This window comes from Macrobrachium rosenbergii, chromosome 36 (assembly GCF_040412425.1).
Source record: "Macrobrachium rosenbergii isolate ZJJX-2024 chromosome 36, ASM4041242v1, whole genome shotgun sequence".
NCBI classification, from domain to species: Eukaryota; Metazoa; Arthropoda; class Malacostraca; order Decapoda; family Palaemonidae; genus Macrobrachium; species Macrobrachium rosenbergii.
The window spans coordinates 14,095,694-14,116,181 of record NC_089776.1 but is presented as its reverse complement, the minus strand read 5'-3'; the positions used below and the strand labels follow the sequence as shown (position 1 = coordinate 14,116,181).

Sequence of the window (20,488 nt, the reverse complement as noted above, 5' to 3'; positions counted from 1 at the left end):
ATAGTAGTATGAAAATGAATATGCAATGCAATTTTTATGATGTTTACAATCTTGCAAACCTATTCAATACAAAGATCAATAAACATTAAAAAAACAAAATAGATAAGAGAGAATTCGGCATATTTATTACATAATGAGAGGGGTGATGGGTAATTACAATTATTAATAATTTGTGATTAGCATGTTACATTTCTTGATTTTCACTGGGCTCGCACAAAGAATTTGTTGGAAGACTGCAAACTGAAAAGACAAAAACCAATCCACCTGTGGCCTATCTAACCATTTACAGTGTGCCAGTACACACGGCAGTGTGTCAGTTACGTTGAGACAGGTATCCCTTCTTAGGGGGTAGAGGTCTAATCAGTCCCTAATTAAAGCTTTGATAACTTTTGCCTTTGACCAGCAGGTTTGAATAGTATAATGTTAGCTTGTTTTTAATATTTTTTGACAGATTGCAGCACCAACAACACTGACCTTGAGAAGTAGAGGAGAATCCTCTGGAATAAGTTCAATGATTCGCTGACCTGCACGGCTTGTCCATTGGAGACCTTCTGTAGAGGGTACATTATGTAGGCGACAGAGCAAGGCCTAAATAAATTAAATATATTAGTATAGTGCATCACCAAACATGTCAACATTCCTCACACCAAAATCTCTAAACACAACCCTCTTTAATTGAAAAATGAGGATAAATGAATGATATTCCTAAATGGTTTCTCAGTTTGAACATTATCATATTTTTATTTAATGGAATGGTTAAATCTACTTAAAACATGTATATCTTCTAAAAAATCTTTATTTGCTAACTTATCTGAACATGTATATAATTCCTTTGACTCTAATTTTCAATCAAAAAATACTTTCTTCTCTATACTCTTGAAAACATCACATTTTCCCCAAGACTGATTTAAGTTACTGAATGAAGGAATATATCAAAATTCATAATTTATATTTTCAATACAGTTTTTCCTGGTGTGAACAGTAATGCTGGGTACAATAACGTATGCATTAATAAAAGAATTTTACAACTTCGCACTAGCTCTGAAGTTAACAAACCATTTCAATATATACTGTACTAACGTCAATCACTACATATTATGATTCACCATGTAAATGACCTTAACTTTGAATCTTCTTACAGTACAGATTGTACAGTAAAAACTATCCCCCGAATTCATATATTTACTGGCCTCAGGTTGGAAATGTGACGACTTTCAAAATGAATTAAAAACACTATGGTAACCTGAGCAATTTATGAAGAAAAACGTGACAATTACACACAAAAGAATGCATCTGTGCTTTGCATAATACATTTTCCAAATGTCAGAACTTATAAAAAAAAGGTATGACAATTCCAAAATACCTAAAGTAAATGAAGCTAACATTTTTTCTTTTAGAGTTGCTACAACTCTAAATGACGTTAAATATGGAAGGTGGGAAGTTGAATAGCTATTTATCGTGAAGCCAGAAAAACTGGCAAAAGAACTCCACATATATTAAGTTGAAAATGAAAACTGATGATAAATGAATTTTGTAAAATATGTAAACAAGAACTAATAACTACCAAATATGCAAGGGTGACGAAAGCAGGGATTAGTCTGGGTGGTTTCCCTTTTAAAGCTATGAATGGCCAATTGTTTGATCATCAAATACAGTCCATCTCATAATACTGGGGATGGTTTCACTACTTAAAAAAATAAAATTTCTATAAAATCCCAACTAAACAAAAACCATTTAGTCATTCAGGATTCAGCCAAGTGTGAATAACTGAATGCTCCGAACACATATCTGCCATACAAATGCATAAATTCACTGGCAAACCTAATCCATGCTACTTTTCAAGCTAATGCAGACAGCCATTCCATCAGCATCAGCCCTGACTTCAGACAGCAAAATTCTAAGGAACATTTGATCAATAACACTGAATATTATTAACTCAAAAAGTTTACCTGGTGTGGTATTTTGGTTAGCTTGTCATTCACCTCCAGTGGCCTTATGCTCGTAGTCGGCACTTGGTCATAGTTACCAAAATCCACAAACCACATCAGAACCTGTTAGTTAAGGGGTTAAGGGGGGTTAGTCAGACGAGCACAAGCAAACCACACCACTAGTCCTCTCTGGATTTGTAAAATCTGCTGTTGTAAAACAAAACCGATCCTTAACTGGTCTAACAGTTATCCAACAAAAAAAAAACAAAAGCACAGTTCATTGTAAACCAAACCACATCGCTATGAAGCCCATATGCTCTAGAAGTGCAATCCTCTTAAAAAGGGCCACAAAAACTACAAATTCAATTATCCATTCCCTGTAAACATTATATACCTGTCTCATAAGAACAGTGAATTAGTTACACATTTTCAAATACAAATTACTACAAAGACTGATTGTGCACTTAGTAAGAATGCTAAGAGAATATGAAAATGAAATGTACTCAAAGAGAAAGAATTTAGAATTTACTGCTATTTACTCTTAGTCCTCTGCAATAAATTCTATTTACTCTTAGTCCCCTGCTTGTATTGGTTGCAATATTAAAGAAATGGATCAAAGATAAAATATTTCTCAACCAGTATTACACTCTTAACATTATGGGCAAGCTTCCATCCTAATTTATAGCCCATATATTATTAAAAAGAGAAATTAAAGCAACAGAGTAAAGAGGATTCGAACTCCTATTAGTGATAAACATGACCTTGCTAAATACTTACTTCACATTTCCTTCAGATGAAAAATCTTTTACTGTGTTAAAAAAAGTGCTTCGTGTTTCATGAAAGTTTCATATTATCTCAGTCTGACTTGTACGTGACAGAAAATTAGAAAATAATTTTATCAATGATAAACAAAACTTTCAGGCAATTCTCATATGGCTGGGAATTAAGAGCACCAAATAATATACTGAATATTGTGAAAAGACAAAACTACATATGCTTTGCAGGGACTATGGAGGAAAAAGTATGTATATTAAAACTACAATTACAAAATCATAAATTGTCAAGGTTAAAACTGATAACCGTAACTGTAAAAAAAATTCAAATGTCTGTCCCTGTATTACCACAATGCCCTCTTGACTTCTTGAATGGTTTACCCTTTTACAATAAGCTTGATATCCTAGTGTAAGAACACAAAAAAAAATTCTAACATTTGTGGCAGGATTTGAACCCGCATCCAGGGTATCAGTACAAGGTCATGTTGCCAACCTGACCACAAGAAGAATCGGTTGGTAACGTGACCTCATTCTGATACTCAGAATGTGGGTTCGGATCCTGCTATGGACATTAAGAATTTCTTCATACTCTTGCATTTAAATCTCAGGGTTAAGCTTATAAGCTTATCCAAAAAGTGTGAAGAATGGTTATTACAATAAGTACATATCTGGAAAAAGTGACCAGTAGATTCTGTATACACAGGCCTATATATGTATATCCGTTTGAATATTGTACTTCCTCTTAATATCGCAGCTAAATTACAACACAAATGATTATCATTGTTCGGTAAACTCTGACAATGAGAACACCATGACGACTTAACAGTTTATACAACAGCAGATTCTAAGGAACTTAAGTGAACTAAGGGAGCCTTTCACTATTCTAAGGCATCTAGGCAAATGCAGTTGTTCACATACATGTATAATTATTTTAAAATGGTTGTAACAAAAATATATACATTCCACAAACAACAAAAACATGCATGGGTAAATAACAGTTCAAACTCAATAGGTAATGATCTGCATCTGAGGGTCCTGCTAGCAAATAAAAGAAAGGGGTTCTAACTGTATGACTTAAAAAGGAAATTTGCTTTTAAAACATGAAACACAAGCCACCAAAAATTATTCCATCTATTCATATAAACATCATGCACAGCTTAGTAACTGGTTATTGGACATTCATCAAATGCAAAGCAAGCTTCATACCTTTCCATTGGGATCAACATTTGCCCTTGGAGCTGCTCTGTACCATTCTCCATCTTCTGAGAAGCGGGCCAAATACAGTCGAGTAAGGTCGATCTTGGCATCCTCACCAAGAATCTCAGCGGTTCGACCTGAAAAAGACATCCAGTGAAGTGATAATGCCTACATGCAACTTTAAAAGCTTCTAATATTAACACCCTCTTGTATGTTATTATTAAACCAAGTCATCTGCAATTCCTTTATGTTTATAAACTTTTTCTAAATGAAAGCTCATAACAGAAAAGCAAAGGAACAGTTACATAGATGAGCTTTATATTACTTCAAGTGGTAATGGGCCAAGTTTCTAAAGGATAACTTTTGACCTAAATGCAATCTTCCCTCTCTGGTGTACAGCTTTCTTTTTACATTGGACCTATGTGATCCACACATGCTCATCCCAGCTGTTAATGTCATTTCATCACTCTTTCCTGGCTTCATGGTTTCCTGTACAGTGCTCTATGCCCTACTTTGTGTGCTGCCTTTACGTCATCATGGGACTGAGGGACTGTTGGGAGGTCTTAATGCCTTTTATATGTTTTGACTTCCTGGCCTACAGTGCTACTTAGCAAAGTTTGACCCAGCCCTGTGGATGTGAGTGAGGGCTCCATAGACACAAACTGCTGAAGGCAGAAAGTGAACTATCCTTCCTAAGGTAACACCCAGTAATAAGGACTCAAGAATATGCAGCAACCACTGAGGGTTATTAAAATGATGAAAAAAGTTACTTCATAAATCTCAAGGTGAGAAGAAATAACCACGAATGGCAGCCACAGGAATTAGAAACCATCGTCAGTGTTGCAGCTGTAGAAAACAGAACTAAATGATTCTCAAAAGATACAGTGGCCTCAATCACACCATGACTTCAAAGAAAAGGAACTGACAATGAGTAATGTGGGCTCAATCAATGTATGACAGAGACTTACTAAACTAAAAGCAAAAAGCTAATCAATCACTGACAAGCAAAGAACCATGTACAATTTGATTAAAAAAAAAAAAAAAAAAAGTACTTACTACGTGCAATTTCTAGAAGACTTTGAAGTATTTTATATGTTTCTGTTTCAATCTGTACATACACATCACCAGTAGAAGTTGTATGAATCAAATACACCTCAGCTACGCCACCAACCTGTGATTTCATTAAAAGAAAAAGATATAGCACACAAACTTGAACAGAATATTTGCCTGGGTGAAAAATTAAGCAAAAATCTATCAAGTATCATTATAGCAAGGATACATCAATAACTTATCTACAATAAATTTATAATAATCCTGTTATAGTATGTTATAGCAGCGCTAAAAATATCCTTATAATTTTCTTCAACCTATTCTTTCAAGAATAATTTTACTTACTGCTGGGAGAGTAGGCTCTATAAAGCTGCGATCCATTTGTTCAGATACCTTTTCATTTATGTTAACATCATCATCAGTGGTAGTGTTATACAATACTAACGATATAGTATTCCCACGAGACATAACTTGTGCCACCAGAGTTTGTCCCAGTGCCAAGTTCTGCAGAAGACTCAGGGAAGCCTGATCTTTTCCACCAAATTCAAGGCCTGCCAAAGAACAGCAGACAGCCTGGAAAGGGTAAGATCCACAGGTTATATTCAGCGCTGTCATAATGGCCATAAAATTCCATTATTTGTACACAGTCACAAAAGAGAAAATGGGAAAAAAATTCTATTGGTTTAGAATTGGAACAGCATCTACTTTTGGAGTAAATTGAGTTAACCAAACACAATCCAGATATTTTCCCAATAATACTAAAAAAATCTTGATAAGACTTTAAAAAAATACTATGAGATGATGTCACTTCCCTTCATAACATCAAAGGGATATGGGGTTTGTTTTGAACACTTTCACCTTGGAACACTTCCCACTAAATCAATACCTCACATCATTCAAGCAGTTCTTTGAAATATAAACTTTACTGTAAGCATTTTCAGTTATTCTGCACAATATCTAGCAAAGACAGTTACCTGAGCTGGCAGTTCCTTGAATTTCTCATGCAGCTCATAGAGTTGTGATGTATTGATGTCTTCTTCGTCCCCATGGTCAAAGAAACAAACAGTAGCTTCATTCCCTGTGTGAGGAAAAAGTTCCCAATTTATTTATGCAACAACACTGTCTTACAACTAATTTTCCAAACATATGGTGAGCTATCATAGGCCAATACAGTAGTTTAGTTTTACCTTGCTCTAATCTTACCCTTGGCACATAGCTAAAATGTAACCAATTGCTATTGGTAAAACCAATTCATAATTTTTCTCTTAACTTGGAACAGCATATCAACAGACAAAATAGATACAGACATGGTTACAGCAACTGACCATCACTTAAAGGCAGTAATTATTGTGGAAGATATAAAGTAATTCAACCTTGGCGGTTACCCTCACTGAAAATGAGCAGCAACCCCACTGTTGTGGTGAACGTTTTAGTCCCCCTTACCTGAAATTTTTAGGACTTTCACCCTGCACCAAGAATCATCGTGGGCAGCAGCATAGATGTGGCCTTTCTTTGGTTCAGACACCTGGGACTTGTTCTTGTCCTCCATGTAATAGAGCTCCATTTCTGTTATCATATCTTCGTAAGCACCCTGCAAAGAATGAAGTACACATTGACTTCTGTCAATTATCATAGGTAAATTCTGACCATTATCACATGTAAAATATATAGTTCAATACACTGAACTATTCTGTAATGAAAATAATTATGAAAAACTACTCACGTTATAATTTTCTCCGATCAAACGGAAATGAACTCTGCTGAGGTCTTCTATGTAAGTAACATATATATCCCAATAGTTGGTCAAGGGCAACTCCAAACTTGGCAGGAGCTCTGATTCTTCAGGTTCCTTCGTTTCCATGATGTTCATCCCACAAATTCCATTCACTATGTTCATACTGAAACAAATAGATTTGTAATCATCATCCTTTCAAACATTTTAACTTACTACACTAGTTTCATTTAAAAACTGTGTTCATAAACAGGGTCATCCAATTTAATAAAATGGTACATTGCAGCTTCTTTGTCATTATGACTTGAAACCTGACTCACTGAGAGAGGTAGGTGCTGCAACAGCACTAAGAGCACCCTCCAGCCACAGCTGCATTGCTTTATGCCTTTTACTTTTCATCCACCTCCCTCAATATCTTTTCAACCAACACTCAAATTATTCATTCGAGAACATCTCAATAGTTAAACTATTCATAGAAAACCCATCATCACACTGAGCACAAATCAAGGTCATGATTTTCCAGACACATTCTGAAGTTCTAACCAGAGCTCCACTCATCAGTTTACAATTGTGTTCTCCACAATCTATTCTGGGATTCAATGTTTTCATTTACTTTCTACATTTGCTTTTCCCACTACTACTTCCATTTTTCAACTTGGTAGAAGGTAGATGGAGAGTGACATCTCAGAACTGATGGCAGTGTCCTAGACTCCTCACTCCTTTATCAAGGCAGTTTTTATTATGTATGTCTTCCAGTGGCAGTAAACTTTCACCAGCCAGCCCTGTATTTTCTTCAGGGACAATCCCCAGCAGCTTGAAATTTGATGCTTTATTTCAAAACTGTGACTTTCTACAGATAACAATTCCTTTTAGCCTGAAGAGGCCAAGCCAAGCAATGCATTGTATTAACTGCTTGTTTTTGACCAAAACAGGGGTACTTCAGCTGACTACCTCAAAGTTTTTTCTCACTAAACCAAAACTTATCTACACAACAGAATGAGCTGGGTAGTTCCTTTCAGCTGATGGACTGACTCTTAGATCCTCCAATGACTTATGTTCTCCAAGACTCCAGAATGGGGCTCAGTATGGCTGATGGGTTGATATGAAAATTGACAGCGTAATGATGATGATGATGATGACAAAAATATTTCAGCTACGTGACTCATGACAAATTTTGTTAACTTAAAATCACTAACATACGTAACAAACAAACACACTCACTTATCTTGCGATGGGTAATGAATGCTCTGCATTTCTTGTTCTGTTTCTTGAGAGTATGCACTAGTGATATACTGCTGACGGAAATTTTCATACATGGCTGAAGTGACTTCGGATTCTGCAGGCTGAGTAAAATATGGAGTAGTTTTTGGGGCTTCCTGTTAAGAAAGTCATCATAATTAATTTGGTTTTCTTTAGGCCTCAATGATCACAACTTATGGTAATTTATGCATTTTCTTTTACTCAGATTTGATCATCATAATATAATGTATGGTTTAACTGTGTGAGAGAAAAGTGAATAATGATTAGTAACCAACAGCTAAACTATTGGTTAAGGCAAATGAAATAATTTACTAAACACCTTACCTGCTGCTTTAGCTGGACAGTCCACCTGTCTAATACAGGGTTATCGACAACCACACCATACTTAATTTTATTCTCCTTATTATACTTCTCCACTTCCTTGGCCCAGGTGTCAGGTAAAACTTCGTGGTAGTTCTCCTTGTACAGGTTCTGAACAAGATCCAACCACACCACTCCATCTGTCTCACAGCTTAGAATCTGCAAAGTTATTTGAAAGTTAAGTGATCTGTCTAGCTTGGAAAATATGAACAAAATATCAAGCAAATACCCTACACTTTTCAAGTAAATTAAGCAGAGCCCTGATGGATTTGTTTAATAATAAGCTTTAGGTTTTGTTAAATTACAGTGCTTAAATTTTTATAACTGGGTCAACTGAAAATGGAGATTTTGACACAATATCAGTAACTGATTTTTCCTAAATTTGACACTCACTGTCTAGTATATTTGGACATTCGCACAACAGTGTTTGACTGCTGGCGTTACTTGACATTTTGCACATAAAGACTGGATCACATAGGCTTTTCATCAAATACCCACAGATCAAACAAGAGTGATTATTCTAAAAACTCATACAACTGAAGCAATTTTCCTACCTTGAACAATAATTCATATGTATAACATGCAACATGATTATTCAGCATACAAGTGCTGGTATGACAATAAGCTCAGTATAGTGCAATGATTCAACAATTCATAAAACTTGCACCAAAATAAAATTAAATGTAAAAATGTAAAATGTAAAAAACTTTTACATTTCAGCTGTATTAAGACATTTATAGGAAGTCCTAAGCAAGCATGGCCTAATACATACATTCATCTATAGGTGTTGAGGATAACAAAGATATTGACTTCACTTTCACTACATGAGTAGCTTATGAGGAATTAATCTTCAAAAATGACAAATTTTTAGAGTAATTTATATTTTTCCCACCATACAAACCTGGGGTCTTTACATATGGGGTATTAACTTTCAGTGACCTGGAAATCTGGCTGTTAGAACTTTTGCAATGTGGTTATGGTAATAACTACCGATGTCAGGGGTAGAAGCACCACCCACCAAGTCGGTGCACATCCAATTCTACGCAGTTTTCTTTTGGCCACCGTCTCATCTAGACGTGCATTTCTTTCTCTGACCTGCTGTTCAACTTTCTCTTCTGTATTTGAATATATTTGTTTTTATAATATATTGTTTACATTTGTTTTGTTTATCCTTTGCACATATTGGTATACTGAAGAATTTCAATGTGTTTTTCTATGTCTAACTAATGGTATCTTCACTTATTCTTGCTACACAGCCATGCTGACTTGTTTCTGCCTGCAGTATAAGTTTTGAAGCCTTTCTCCTTATCATTTTACTTACTTTTTTTGTTGCCTTTTTGTATTTATGCAAACCCAACACCTATCTCCTTGGTGTTTGTTTTGTGTATTGTTTTCTTTTATATCACATATCTGTGGCGAGTTGGAGGGATAGTATCCAACTCTCAAATGCCAACTGTTCTATTTTTAGACATCTCAACACCTTGTTTTTAAGAGGTTCCCCGCTCGACGTTCTTTTTCTCCTTTTTCTGAAATGCCTTTCCATGAACAAACAATGTTTTTTACTTTTGACTTCACAATTTCTTGGAATGTTGTACTAGTCTTTCAGATGTGTAGGCTGAGAGGATTGAGACAAGGCAGGTTTATTGTGTTTCCAGGGAAGGGTTTCATATCCAGTTGTACGAGGATACTTCTTACCCAAACTTAGCAAGTTTTCCCAGTCTCCCTCAATAAGGAGGTTGATGTTGCAAGATCTTGACAATGTGTTTGGTCCCTACTTGCTCTGGTCCTGTCAATGGTTCCTGTTGTTTCTTGCCCCATCTTTGGGTTGGATTGAAGGCTCGCTCCCTTCCCCTCTCTAAAGGTTGTTCTTGACCTCCTGAGCAGTGGAGGATCTTTGCCAAGAGGCAGCATCAGAGGAGGAAGGAGGTGCCATCTTAGAAGGGGTTTTCTCCTCCTTCAATGGCTGCTTCTCAGTCTCCTTTTTGGTTCCTTCTATGCCTAATCTTCCTCCAGTTGGTGCTTCTTCCTTGGAAGATTTTACCCCTTCCCATTCCTCCATAGCTTTGACTTTGGAAGTTTTTGGGAGAGGGGGTTAAGAGATAGTATCTCTCATTCTCTTTATTAATGAACTACATATCTAAAACATACCTTTTCCACCCTATCAATTGAGGTCTTCAGGTCACCAGTTACTGGGTACTTAGTTTCCTCTTGTTGTTTCAAAACTTCGAGAGCTTTGCGAGCCACTTCTTCCTCAGCTTCCTGAACATTAGTGTATTCCCCTGGGTAACTACTAACGGAGGTACCGTTTATCTGTCGAATTAATAAAGTTTTTGTTAGAAATGTTATATGATTTTAAGCAAGACTTCCTTACTTTTCTTAATTATGACTGACAAAAAAAAGTTATATATATTTATTACAAGCACATCCCTTGAGCATTTATTGCAGTAACACTCAAATTCCTAAAATTATCTACATACCTATATTTACAATTTATTGATAAAATATCATAACTTTGTACAAACAGGAGACAAAAGCATAATTACTATTCTAAGAAGTGATCTTATTAACTGTAAGTGCTCATGATAGCTACACCACCAAGTAAATGAAACAAAAAATCTAAGCCACGGCTGGCTGCTACTGTGAGCACAATAATGTTGGCAAGAATAATATTCCAAATGGCACTGTTTGCTTTTAAAGTATACCATTACTACCAACTCCAACATATAAAAAAATTATACACTGTATATTCAGATTGCTGACACTTCGAATACCAAAAGGATGGGTAAATTCACCTTGCCAAAGTTACTTACATTAACAACAGAGACCCAGTGTTGTGTCTTCTTGCCACATGGAATGGAACGGAACACTAGATCCTGCTTGATGCCTTTCTTCTTGATCTCCTCCTCCAAAGTCTGCTTGAATGTTTTTACGACAGGCTTGTTCTCCGTTTTCTTGAAACGTGGAGGGACCTAGAACATTAAATTGAAAATTTAAATAGAGGATTGCCTCTTTCTACTAAAGGAAAGGAAAATGCTATAAGTCTGTGCACAAACTAAACACTTTTTTTTTTTTTTTAGTTTTTCTCTTGATTGCAACTTCAACTAAACCATTCCTGTCTTCAAAACCTGACCTAGTTTAATAAGGAATACCTATAAAACTTAGCTGGTCTCATCTTATGGACTGGATTTACTATGTACATACGTATTAAACAAAATTAAACAATGTTGTTAGCTAAATATGAGTTCAATAGTGCATACATGGTTATTTTCAAGAATGTCAATATGCAAATCACTTGGAGATGATCCTTCTGCACTGACAAAAGTTAAAAGCACTGCAAGTAAAGACTGAAACAAAGTACATCAAACTTAACCAAACACCCACCCTTCTAAATCTCAACTAAGTCATGGGTTAGTGATACACAAACCACATTAAAGTATTTGCCTAAATTTCGAAGAGATAGCTGGACCAACGAAGAATGCAACATAAAAGTCATCCATTATTATTATAATATCTTAACCACCAAATACAGCCTCCCCCCTCATGCTAATACAAAGGCCAGAGTTGAAATAATGACAAGTTCTGCCTTAAAAAGGCTTATGGTCAAAATTAAAACATAGCAGTGCCTAATTTATTCATGTATAGAGAAATTAGAGCTTGAAGAAGAGCACACAAGAAGAAAAGGGAGGCTGAAGGGCATGTAGCACAGGCAAAGGACCATTATTTGATCATTATTAAATGTCCAGAATTTCCAAATGCGGAGAATTACACCGTAGTTTTAAAAGTTCTTGACTCACATTGCACAAAAAAAATATACTTCTCAAGAGGTGAGTGAATGAATGCATCTAATGATTGCAAAAATGAAGGAAAATGTGACCCCTATGTCACACAAATGCATGAAACAGGCTCACCTCAAAGTATGGAGCATACTGCTTATCTTGATTATCTCGAATGGCTCTTGGAAAACTGAAATTGCCATCATTATAGTACAGGGCTGAAGGATTAGTCTTTGGTATCGGTGGTGTAGGCAACAGAGGAGACCTAACATTTACTGCTGGCGGAGACTTTGATTTTGCATTTGTATTCACTTGTGGTTTGGTATTGTTTGGTGGTGGAGACTTTGGCTTCCCAGGTGGAGGTGATTTTGGCTTGTCAGGCTGTGGAAACAACCTTGGCTTATTTGACGGTACACCTTTATTAACAGCCTGAGGATGTTCTGGCCGCCTTGGCGGTGCCTGCGATCTGGGTTTCCCGAACTGCCTTTGAGGAGGAGCATATAGTCTTCTCTCGAATGCCTTTGAATTCTTTGAACGTGGAACATTTGTGGTAGTTTGGATAGGTCTGAAAGGTTCACGCCAGTTTTGATGAATGTCTGCATTAATCTGCCTGATGTCATGAGCTGGCATCCAAGATGAAAAGCCAGGTCTTCTCCCAGGCTGAAAAGCATAAACTTATTAATTCAAGAATACGATCTCTGCTAACACTACAGGTAATTACTGTACACAGAAACGTGACAACTTTCACGGTGTTAATCACAAAGATACAATACTATTATTCATTTTTGTCTCTACTATAATGCATTCAACTTACAGTATTTTTAAACTCAATGACTACTGTTTCACACCAAAAAATACTCCACCTTTGGTTTTCCTTTGATTTTGCGAGTGGCTTTCTTTTGTTCTCTTGCAAATTTGGCTATGTGAGAGGCATATTTATCATCTTTTAATTTGACAAAGAGTTGACCGCCTTTGTTGGTACAAACAAAAACCTGTAAAAAATTTAAAGATTTAAGTTGTGAGGTTTTCAATGGCATTTTAGCCTTGTGTTTATGACCTTACTGTTTGCAGTGTAACAAGCTCCATTTCATACCTGTCAAACATTCAGAGCAAGAAACGAAATTTATTTGTACTGTACCGAGTTCCTCTTGTTCAAAGTAATACTTCACAAAATAACTATTAACTTGACCCTTTTGCTGCGAGCCTGTTATCACCTCGAGTGACGGGATCAGTCCTGCTAATCGTGTAACAGACTAATTTTCTTTCCTTTCATATATACCTGTACTTTGATTTTTTGTACTATTATGTTATAATATTTTATTACAGTAGTGATTTTCATTGTTCAGTATGAAAATCTTTTAGAAACTTTGAAAACCGCATGAAAAACATAAAAAATAGACTTGGCATTCTGTAGAAAATGTGAATTTAACATCTCCAATAAAACTTTCAGATCACCAACTTTTAACAAACTACATCTTCAGTGGTCTTCCTTTCGCAAATGTTATCACATTTTCTTTGTTTACTCAACACCTCTGTGCTTGAAAAATCTGCCTTCTTGATAATTCAGGTCTATTACTATCACTGTTATTTCCAAATAAAAGCCTTTGTAGTACTTCATCACTGAGAGAAACCTCTTCCCTCTATAGCATTTTGATGGTTACTGAAGGTCTAGCCCTTGTCCTGAAATTCTACTGTAAGCTGGAAATCAAATGCTGCCACTTGTCGCTAAAATATAGACAAAAACTCCTAAAAATGATGAAGGAAACACATTACCTATTATGAACCGCATAAATAGAACCGAAAGAATGGTGACTGAGGAGATCAGCCCCACACCATGGATGAGGCCTTTGATGACATGAGATCAGCCCCATGCAGTGAAAAGGTAAAAACGATACTTCACATAAACCCACTTATCCTATATTGTCTTGCTTCCATGACTGAAGAAACCCCCAGCCACATCAGACTAAATTCAGTTAAGAGAATGACAACTCCTACTACAAAAGCACTATCCACTACTGACACTACCTCAAGTCCTCTCCGTTTTACTACCTTGTTTGCCAAAGAGCTTACATGTCAGTAATTCATTTTAATTCTTGTTCATCCTTTTTACCTGAGCCATCCTTGAGATTTGACTTTTTGTTTCATTTTTTTTATGTTGAGCAACTTCATTTGTGGGCTGCAAAGGGCAGTTTATTTGCCCCCTTACAATTTTTAACTTGATTGGGGTTTCTTGTCTGGCTATACAGTACAATGTTCCTCTTTCCATTTTGGATATTGCATTAATATTTTTGATGTGAATAAGCTGGGTCACCTTATGTTATTCAAGCTGTTTCTCATTTATTCCTTTCTTACTTAAAACAACAAACCAGGGACTAGTGACAATTACTTCCCAAAATGATACCATAGTTGTTCCAATGCATGCAACTGTTATAATAGGACTTCACGAGGGCTCTCCCTCAATGGGAAGCTCTGGAAGCAGTAGAGGACATGACACCATTGAGGATGCAACGAAGTCAGCTCCAGGTTTGAAGTTGCTCACACAAATACAATTCCTTTTGAAATTTATCCTCTAGAATTTCAAATCTTCCAAAGAGTTCATGTCAGATTCATGTTAAATACAAAAAATTCCATTCTCCTCTAACGCTGACATTAACATGTAGCAGATTGTTAATGTTCAAATATTTTTAATGCACCTAATTTGTTGGTCATTCACTTTCTATATTTTGGTCCACAAAACAAGCTACACACTTAAGTTTTACATTAGTCTTGAAGCCCAGTATAAAAAATAGCCTGACCTACTTAACACCCCTCCTTCAATCGCTTGAATTTCATGTACTCTCTTCGCAGTGGCCAGCACTACAAGGAAAATGGTCTTCTTAGTTAAATCCCTCAGAGAGGAAGAGCGCATGGGTTCGAAGTGGTCACCTGATAACCACTTAAGTACCACATTTAGATTCCAAGAGAAATTCTCCTCCTTTCTAGATCTGGGTGTTGAAAGACTTACTTAGGTCTGAAATATCCTGATTAACATAAATGTCGAGGCCTCTGTGATGGAAAACAGCTGAGCATTGCTCAGTAGCCTTTTATGGTGGAAGAAGAAATTTCTAGAGGAGTCCTCAAGAAAAGAAAATCTGCTATTTGAGGGATAGATGTCTGAGAAGACGAAGCTCCGTTTCTTCTGCACCAGGTCCTAAAAAACTTCCACTTTGCCTGGTAGAGCTTTTGGAAGAGGCACGTCTACATTTGGCAATGGCCTCCACTACCGATCGCGAAAAACCTTTCGTTTGGACAAGTCTACTGACAGTCGAAAGCCTGCCAGGGCCAGGGTGGACAGGCCTTGATGGAAAATCCTGCAGTGCAGTTGTCTGAGAAGACTTGGAATATTGTAGGGAGGAGCCTTGGAAAGTCAACGAGGAGATCCAGAAGGTCTGGGAACCATTCCTTCTGTGGCCAAAAGGGGGCCACCAGAGTCATTCTTGCATTGCTGTGAGAGCGGAATTTCTTGAGAACTTCCCTATCATTCTGAAGGTTGGAAAAGTGTAAAGGTCCAGATTCGACCAATCTTGAGTCATCACATCTGTTGCCCACGTGAGAGGGTCTGGAACAAGGGAGCAGACCAGAGGTAGACAGTGATTTCGTGACGTTGCAAATAAGTCCAGGGTCGGTTGTCCTCATAATCTCCAAAAGTTGAAGCACACCTGATTGCCTAACGTCCATTCCATTGGAAGGACTCGACCTCAGCGGCTTAGTTCGTCCACCAGGACATTACATTTGCCTTGGATAAACCTTGTGACTAGATGAGACCTAGAAAGACGACAAGGAGGGACACTAAAAGCAAGCCTTCCCCTGCTCCCTCATCATGAAAGACGAAGCCAGGGATGAAGGAGTTCCAGGCAAGAATAATTCGAAGAGATTCTAGAGTCTAAACTTTGGAAGTGACACATAAGGAGTCGTTGGAGAATCTTGACCTAATTCCTTCAAGGAACGAGACATGTCGGGAAAGCGCCATTGATGTCTACGGTACAGCGAAGAATCTCCCATAGACAAGCGCTGATGCAAGTCCGAGAAGCATTTCCTGCGGCTGTCTCTTGACGCAACCTGCGATGCAACAGGTTGGTCCGAGGGGGCGACTGCTCATGGGCAGACCCAATTGACCTCCCTTGGGCTAACAGTATGCCTCCTCCCTGGTTCAAGAGAGTATGGCAGTGACCGATGCCTAGGAGAATCAGTGGGACGAACAGCCACCTCCTCCACTAACACTTAACTTTCACTTTTCTTGTCAAACTTATCGATAAGAACATGTATCAATACCCCTAATTGGGCCACTATACCTACCACCATATTAATTCTCTGTTCGAATTTATTTTCCATGCTGGTGAAGCGATCGGGCTCACAAGTGCGGAAATCAGAAGCAGGAGTAGGTGGTCTAGGAGTATTTACTGATACAGGGGAAACAGAAACGACAGGAGATACAGCAGGAATAACCAGATCGTTAGATCTACGAGTCGTCTGACAAGCTAATTTCTCGCCGGTTTTAGCGGCTGCCTTCCTCTTGCGATCTCTCTTTAATTTATTCAAATGAGAAGTCAAAGTCTTCTATTTACATTCGTCCCAATCCCTGCATTCGTCGCATGTCAAATCAATGGTACAAACTTGCCCTTTGCAATTTGTGCACAGAGTACGAGTCATTGGTAATTTTCGTCAACCGGGTATTGCAGCCCTGGAAGACCTAGTGTCTGATATACTAACTAGCTAAATAGTCATAATCAGTAACAAAAAAGCAATCAAGAAAAAAAACATGCAGAAAGGCTACCATACACAGAATACTTCATCCAATAGGAAGAAAAAACAATTGTCAAAACCAAGGTGCTTAGTCACACGATGTGTGAACAATACCAGCGGCAGAAACAAATTGGTCTATTGGCTTAGTTGTTCCTCTCTCTTACCTCGAAAGTGGGCGGGGTCCTGTCACCTACACAAAAGCAAGAGAATCGCTACCATAAAATTCAAAGTTTAAGCTGCCGTTCGAGTAGAAACTCTTACCTAAGTAATTACTAGGTAAGTTACTTATATAATTATAACAGACAGTTATTTTATATAAAATGGCTTTTCTCACACAGAATACTAGAGAAGATTTAAAAAAAAAAAAAGGTAGCAATTAAATTTTGGGGCTTCTTGGGAAGAGGGATGTCTCAACAGCTAAGGTAACAGTATCACAAACTGTGCTCAACTCCCTAGAACCAAGGGATAAGGTTAATCAAAGGAAACATTTCATTACAACTTAAACACCAAAATGCTGAGATATAATGCACCAAAATAAATTGCTCTTAGGACTTACTTTTGGATGGGCAAGTAAAAAGCTGGCAAAAGTTCCATGATTAAACTTCTTAATTGGGACATCTGAACCTAAAAGCTCTTTGTAGTCATCTGCAACAAAGAATATAAACATTATGACTTTCAACAAGAATAGGCAAAATACATTTTCATTTTTTCTTCCACGTGCTTTAGTATTTATCTCAACTCCATAAACTAGCGTATTAATTAATAATCAATAGCAATATAAGTACTGTACTTAAACATAATGAATTCCGAAATTTCCTTTTGATTGATTTTTAGTACAGACATGTTGGCAAAATACAAGGTGGATAAACAGCATACAGTATTTGAATCAAGAATATAAATAAACAGAATGATACTACCTAGCCATAATACTTGTAGGTTATGTACTCCCACTTGTATGTACTACCATTAAATCATGTTTATGCTGAACTACGGGATATATGCAAGCCAGACCAATAAAACCTTTTAAATCTGGATGATAATACCTGTATGAAATAAATTTGTTGTAACCACCTTGCTGTGGCTGCCAGTAATTACTAATTTTAACACTTCAGTGAGGTGAATCTGGACAACTGATTTTACTCTCAAGTGGCCCTATATGACTGTAAACAATAAGCTTTCTTAAAGTATGGACCTACAAATAACTTGACTGAGGTAACTGCATTTTTTGATGCTGACTGATGTAATGCAATAAAATGTCTACAGAGTAAAGCTACCTATGACCACAAGATTAAACTTAATTGTAAAACAATACCATACTTACTTTGTAGCGTATCAGCCTTACATTCTCCACCACAAGAACTTATGAGTGACTGGATCGAGTTCAAGACTTCCTCTTGGAGTTTGTTGATACTTTCATCGTTGGTGGCCATTATGACGACTTGGAGAGTTCCGTTTAGTACTTGGTAACATAGGACATACTGGAATTCCGATTGCAAATAACACTAGGACACTTCACACGTTTTCAATTTCTCCAGGACAATTGCAACGGAATTCCTTACAAACAAGAGCGTTGAGGACGCGTTCAATAAAGTCTACTTGGGCTTATTTTTAGTAGTCGAAGTCAATATGCATAGCATTTGGAAAGACAGATCGCGCACAGCACAGACGTGCATTAAGTAGCACTAAACAGCAGATGCCTTTTTTGTTTTTAAAGCTTATAAAGTTCCTTGACAAAAGTATTGCCAGTAGTCATCTGAATAAAATCACACCGAGCACTTTGTTAACTACAATCTGTAGACTGTAATTACAAGGGCTGGTTGATTTTAGCTCCACTCACTTCATCCTTTTTACACCTGAAATGAAACACGGTAAGGGTTCATTAAATAACTCCCCAGAAATCATGTACTACACTATACTATGAACACAACTATCAAAAATTTGTGCTACACTGTACAGCACTATAAACTACACTTGACATTAAGATAATAAGCCTAATACAACAGTACTGGCATATAAATATTTCCACCTCAAAAAAACTGCAACACTTGAATCGTGAGAAGCCTAGCCCAGAGATTGGTGATGAATATTTAATAGACCACCCTGGCTGCCAAAAATATTATGCAGTATAAAAATGACTATTATTAAATACAACGAGCTGTTGACACTAGCTAGGGTTAGATAATATTTACTGAATGGCAATTAACGTGTTTAAAAATGCACATACAATACTGTACTTTGACACCTATGGCACATAACTAACAAAGATTTTCTTACGAAACACTTACAGAACCAACATTAATGATATACCAAAAACATATTCAGTAAAGAGGAGATAACAAAAAAAAGTTGCTCAGCCAAGGAGAAAGTTACGACGGCCAGTAAATAACCGTATACTGTGGAATATTAACCAACCACAATGTCCCATGTGCCAAAGGCAACAACCTGCACAGACATCACATGCTCACAAACCTTTCAATTTTCCTTAATGTGCTTGTAAGCAGTTTCCAGAACATATTGCTTGGATTCTGAATTTTCATTTATTGTAAATAAAAAATATATGAATGAAGGAATTCTTCCTGTCATTCACATCATATGCAGATCATGCACACAGAAAACTGGATACAAATTATAGAAATAATCCTCAAGGGGCAACAGTACTTTCCATCTAAAGATAACTCAATTTTCTTATTAACTCATCATTGGTACTGTTCAGCCCTGATGTCCTCTTATTAACAGTGGCATGATTGGGGTAGAAAGGGGAGAGGTGAGATGGCAGCTGGGAGCCCAAACCATATACTTTGCTAAACTAATTAAAGAAGTGTATAATTATCTCAGGGAGATGGGTAATGAATGTCGATCATTTAACTTCAATTTCCTAAGCTTGGAGGATAACTTTCTCCATTGGTTTCTACCATAAGAAAACTACATTAAAAATACATTTCTCGTCACTTACACCATCTTAACTCTCAACTAATTCTGCAACTGCAAGAGTCCCTATTTGCAAACACACAATACATAACTCAATAAATACTTCCTGAACTACCAGTTTATAAGCTGGTCCTCTCACTGTACTTCCCAAGTTTCTGCTTTCCATTACTGCACTATACAGTAATGGTGTTTAATACAATGATCTAGTATAACCTTATTTCTTTATTAACCGGATTACTAAGAAGCAAGAACAGGCATACACTATAAATGAGAAACTGCTGTAATTTTACACACGGAATCAATAAGATTTAATAAGAATTAATAAATTCAGATGATTACAGGCAGGTTACACAATGCTACAAATGACTTTTGAGGTCAAGACACGCCCTGTGCCACTGTAGCAAGCTTTTAATAATGCAAGTCGTTATAAACTACAGAAAATGACACCTAAATAAATTAAACCCTGACAGAGAACAAGAAAGCCCTCCATAACTATCAAATCACAGGCTAATGATGATACAAATTATAACTTGACAGTTAGTTACAAAGGACACAACTGGTAGCCTGTGCTGCCATCTTTGTACACAGTCTGGAATTACATGTAATTCAACTACACCATATGCTATTTTGGTAGTTTCTCCGATCTGAAGAATAGAAAATGTATAGGGATTTATTCTAAGCTACCCTTTAATAACAGCCTAACTT

General features: G+C 36.9%; 1 protein-coding gene across 14 annotated transcripts in view; it reads right to left on the bottom strand.

Annotated features, from left to right (window-relative positions):
- Window positions 1-20,488, bottom strand: part of tapas — a 51,271-nt gene that overhangs the window by 7,009 nt on the left and 23,774 nt on the right. For 7 of the 14 annotated variants that reach the window (XM_067134643.1, XM_067134640.1, XM_067134645.1 and 4 more), the window contains exons 2-17: window positions 18,177-18,708; window positions 17,412-17,500; window positions 12,937-13,065; window positions 12,209-12,733; window positions 11,111-11,269; window positions 10,449-10,610; window positions 8,265-8,459; window positions 7,902-8,056; window positions 6,672-6,846; window positions 6,392-6,539; window positions 5,923-6,026; window positions 5,294-5,521; window positions 4,955-5,069; window positions 3,908-4,035; window positions 1,950-2,051; window positions 475-588 (exon numbers count right to left, since the gene is read on the bottom strand). In XM_067134643.1, the coding sequence (XP_066990744.1) occupies window positions 475-588; window positions 1,950-2,051; window positions 3,908-4,035; window positions 4,955-5,069; window positions 5,294-5,521; window positions 5,923-6,026; window positions 6,392-6,539; window positions 6,672-6,846; window positions 7,902-8,056; window positions 8,265-8,459; window positions 10,449-10,610; window positions 11,111-11,269; window positions 12,209-12,733; window positions 12,937-13,065; window positions 17,412-17,500; window positions 18,177-18,285 (2,637 nt within the window). In that variant the 5' untranslated portion in view covers window positions 18,286-18,708. The remainder of the gene's footprint in view (window positions 1-474; window positions 589-1,949; window positions 2,052-3,907; window positions 4,036-4,954; window positions 5,070-5,293; window positions 5,522-5,922; window positions 6,027-6,391; window positions 6,540-6,671; window positions 6,847-7,901; window positions 8,057-8,264; window positions 8,460-10,448; window positions 10,611-11,110; window positions 11,270-12,208; window positions 12,734-12,936; window positions 13,066-17,411; window positions 17,501-18,176; window positions 18,709-20,488) is intronic. The other 7 variants (XM_067134648.1, XM_067134649.1, XM_067134651.1 and 4 more) reach the window with 3 other exon arrangements.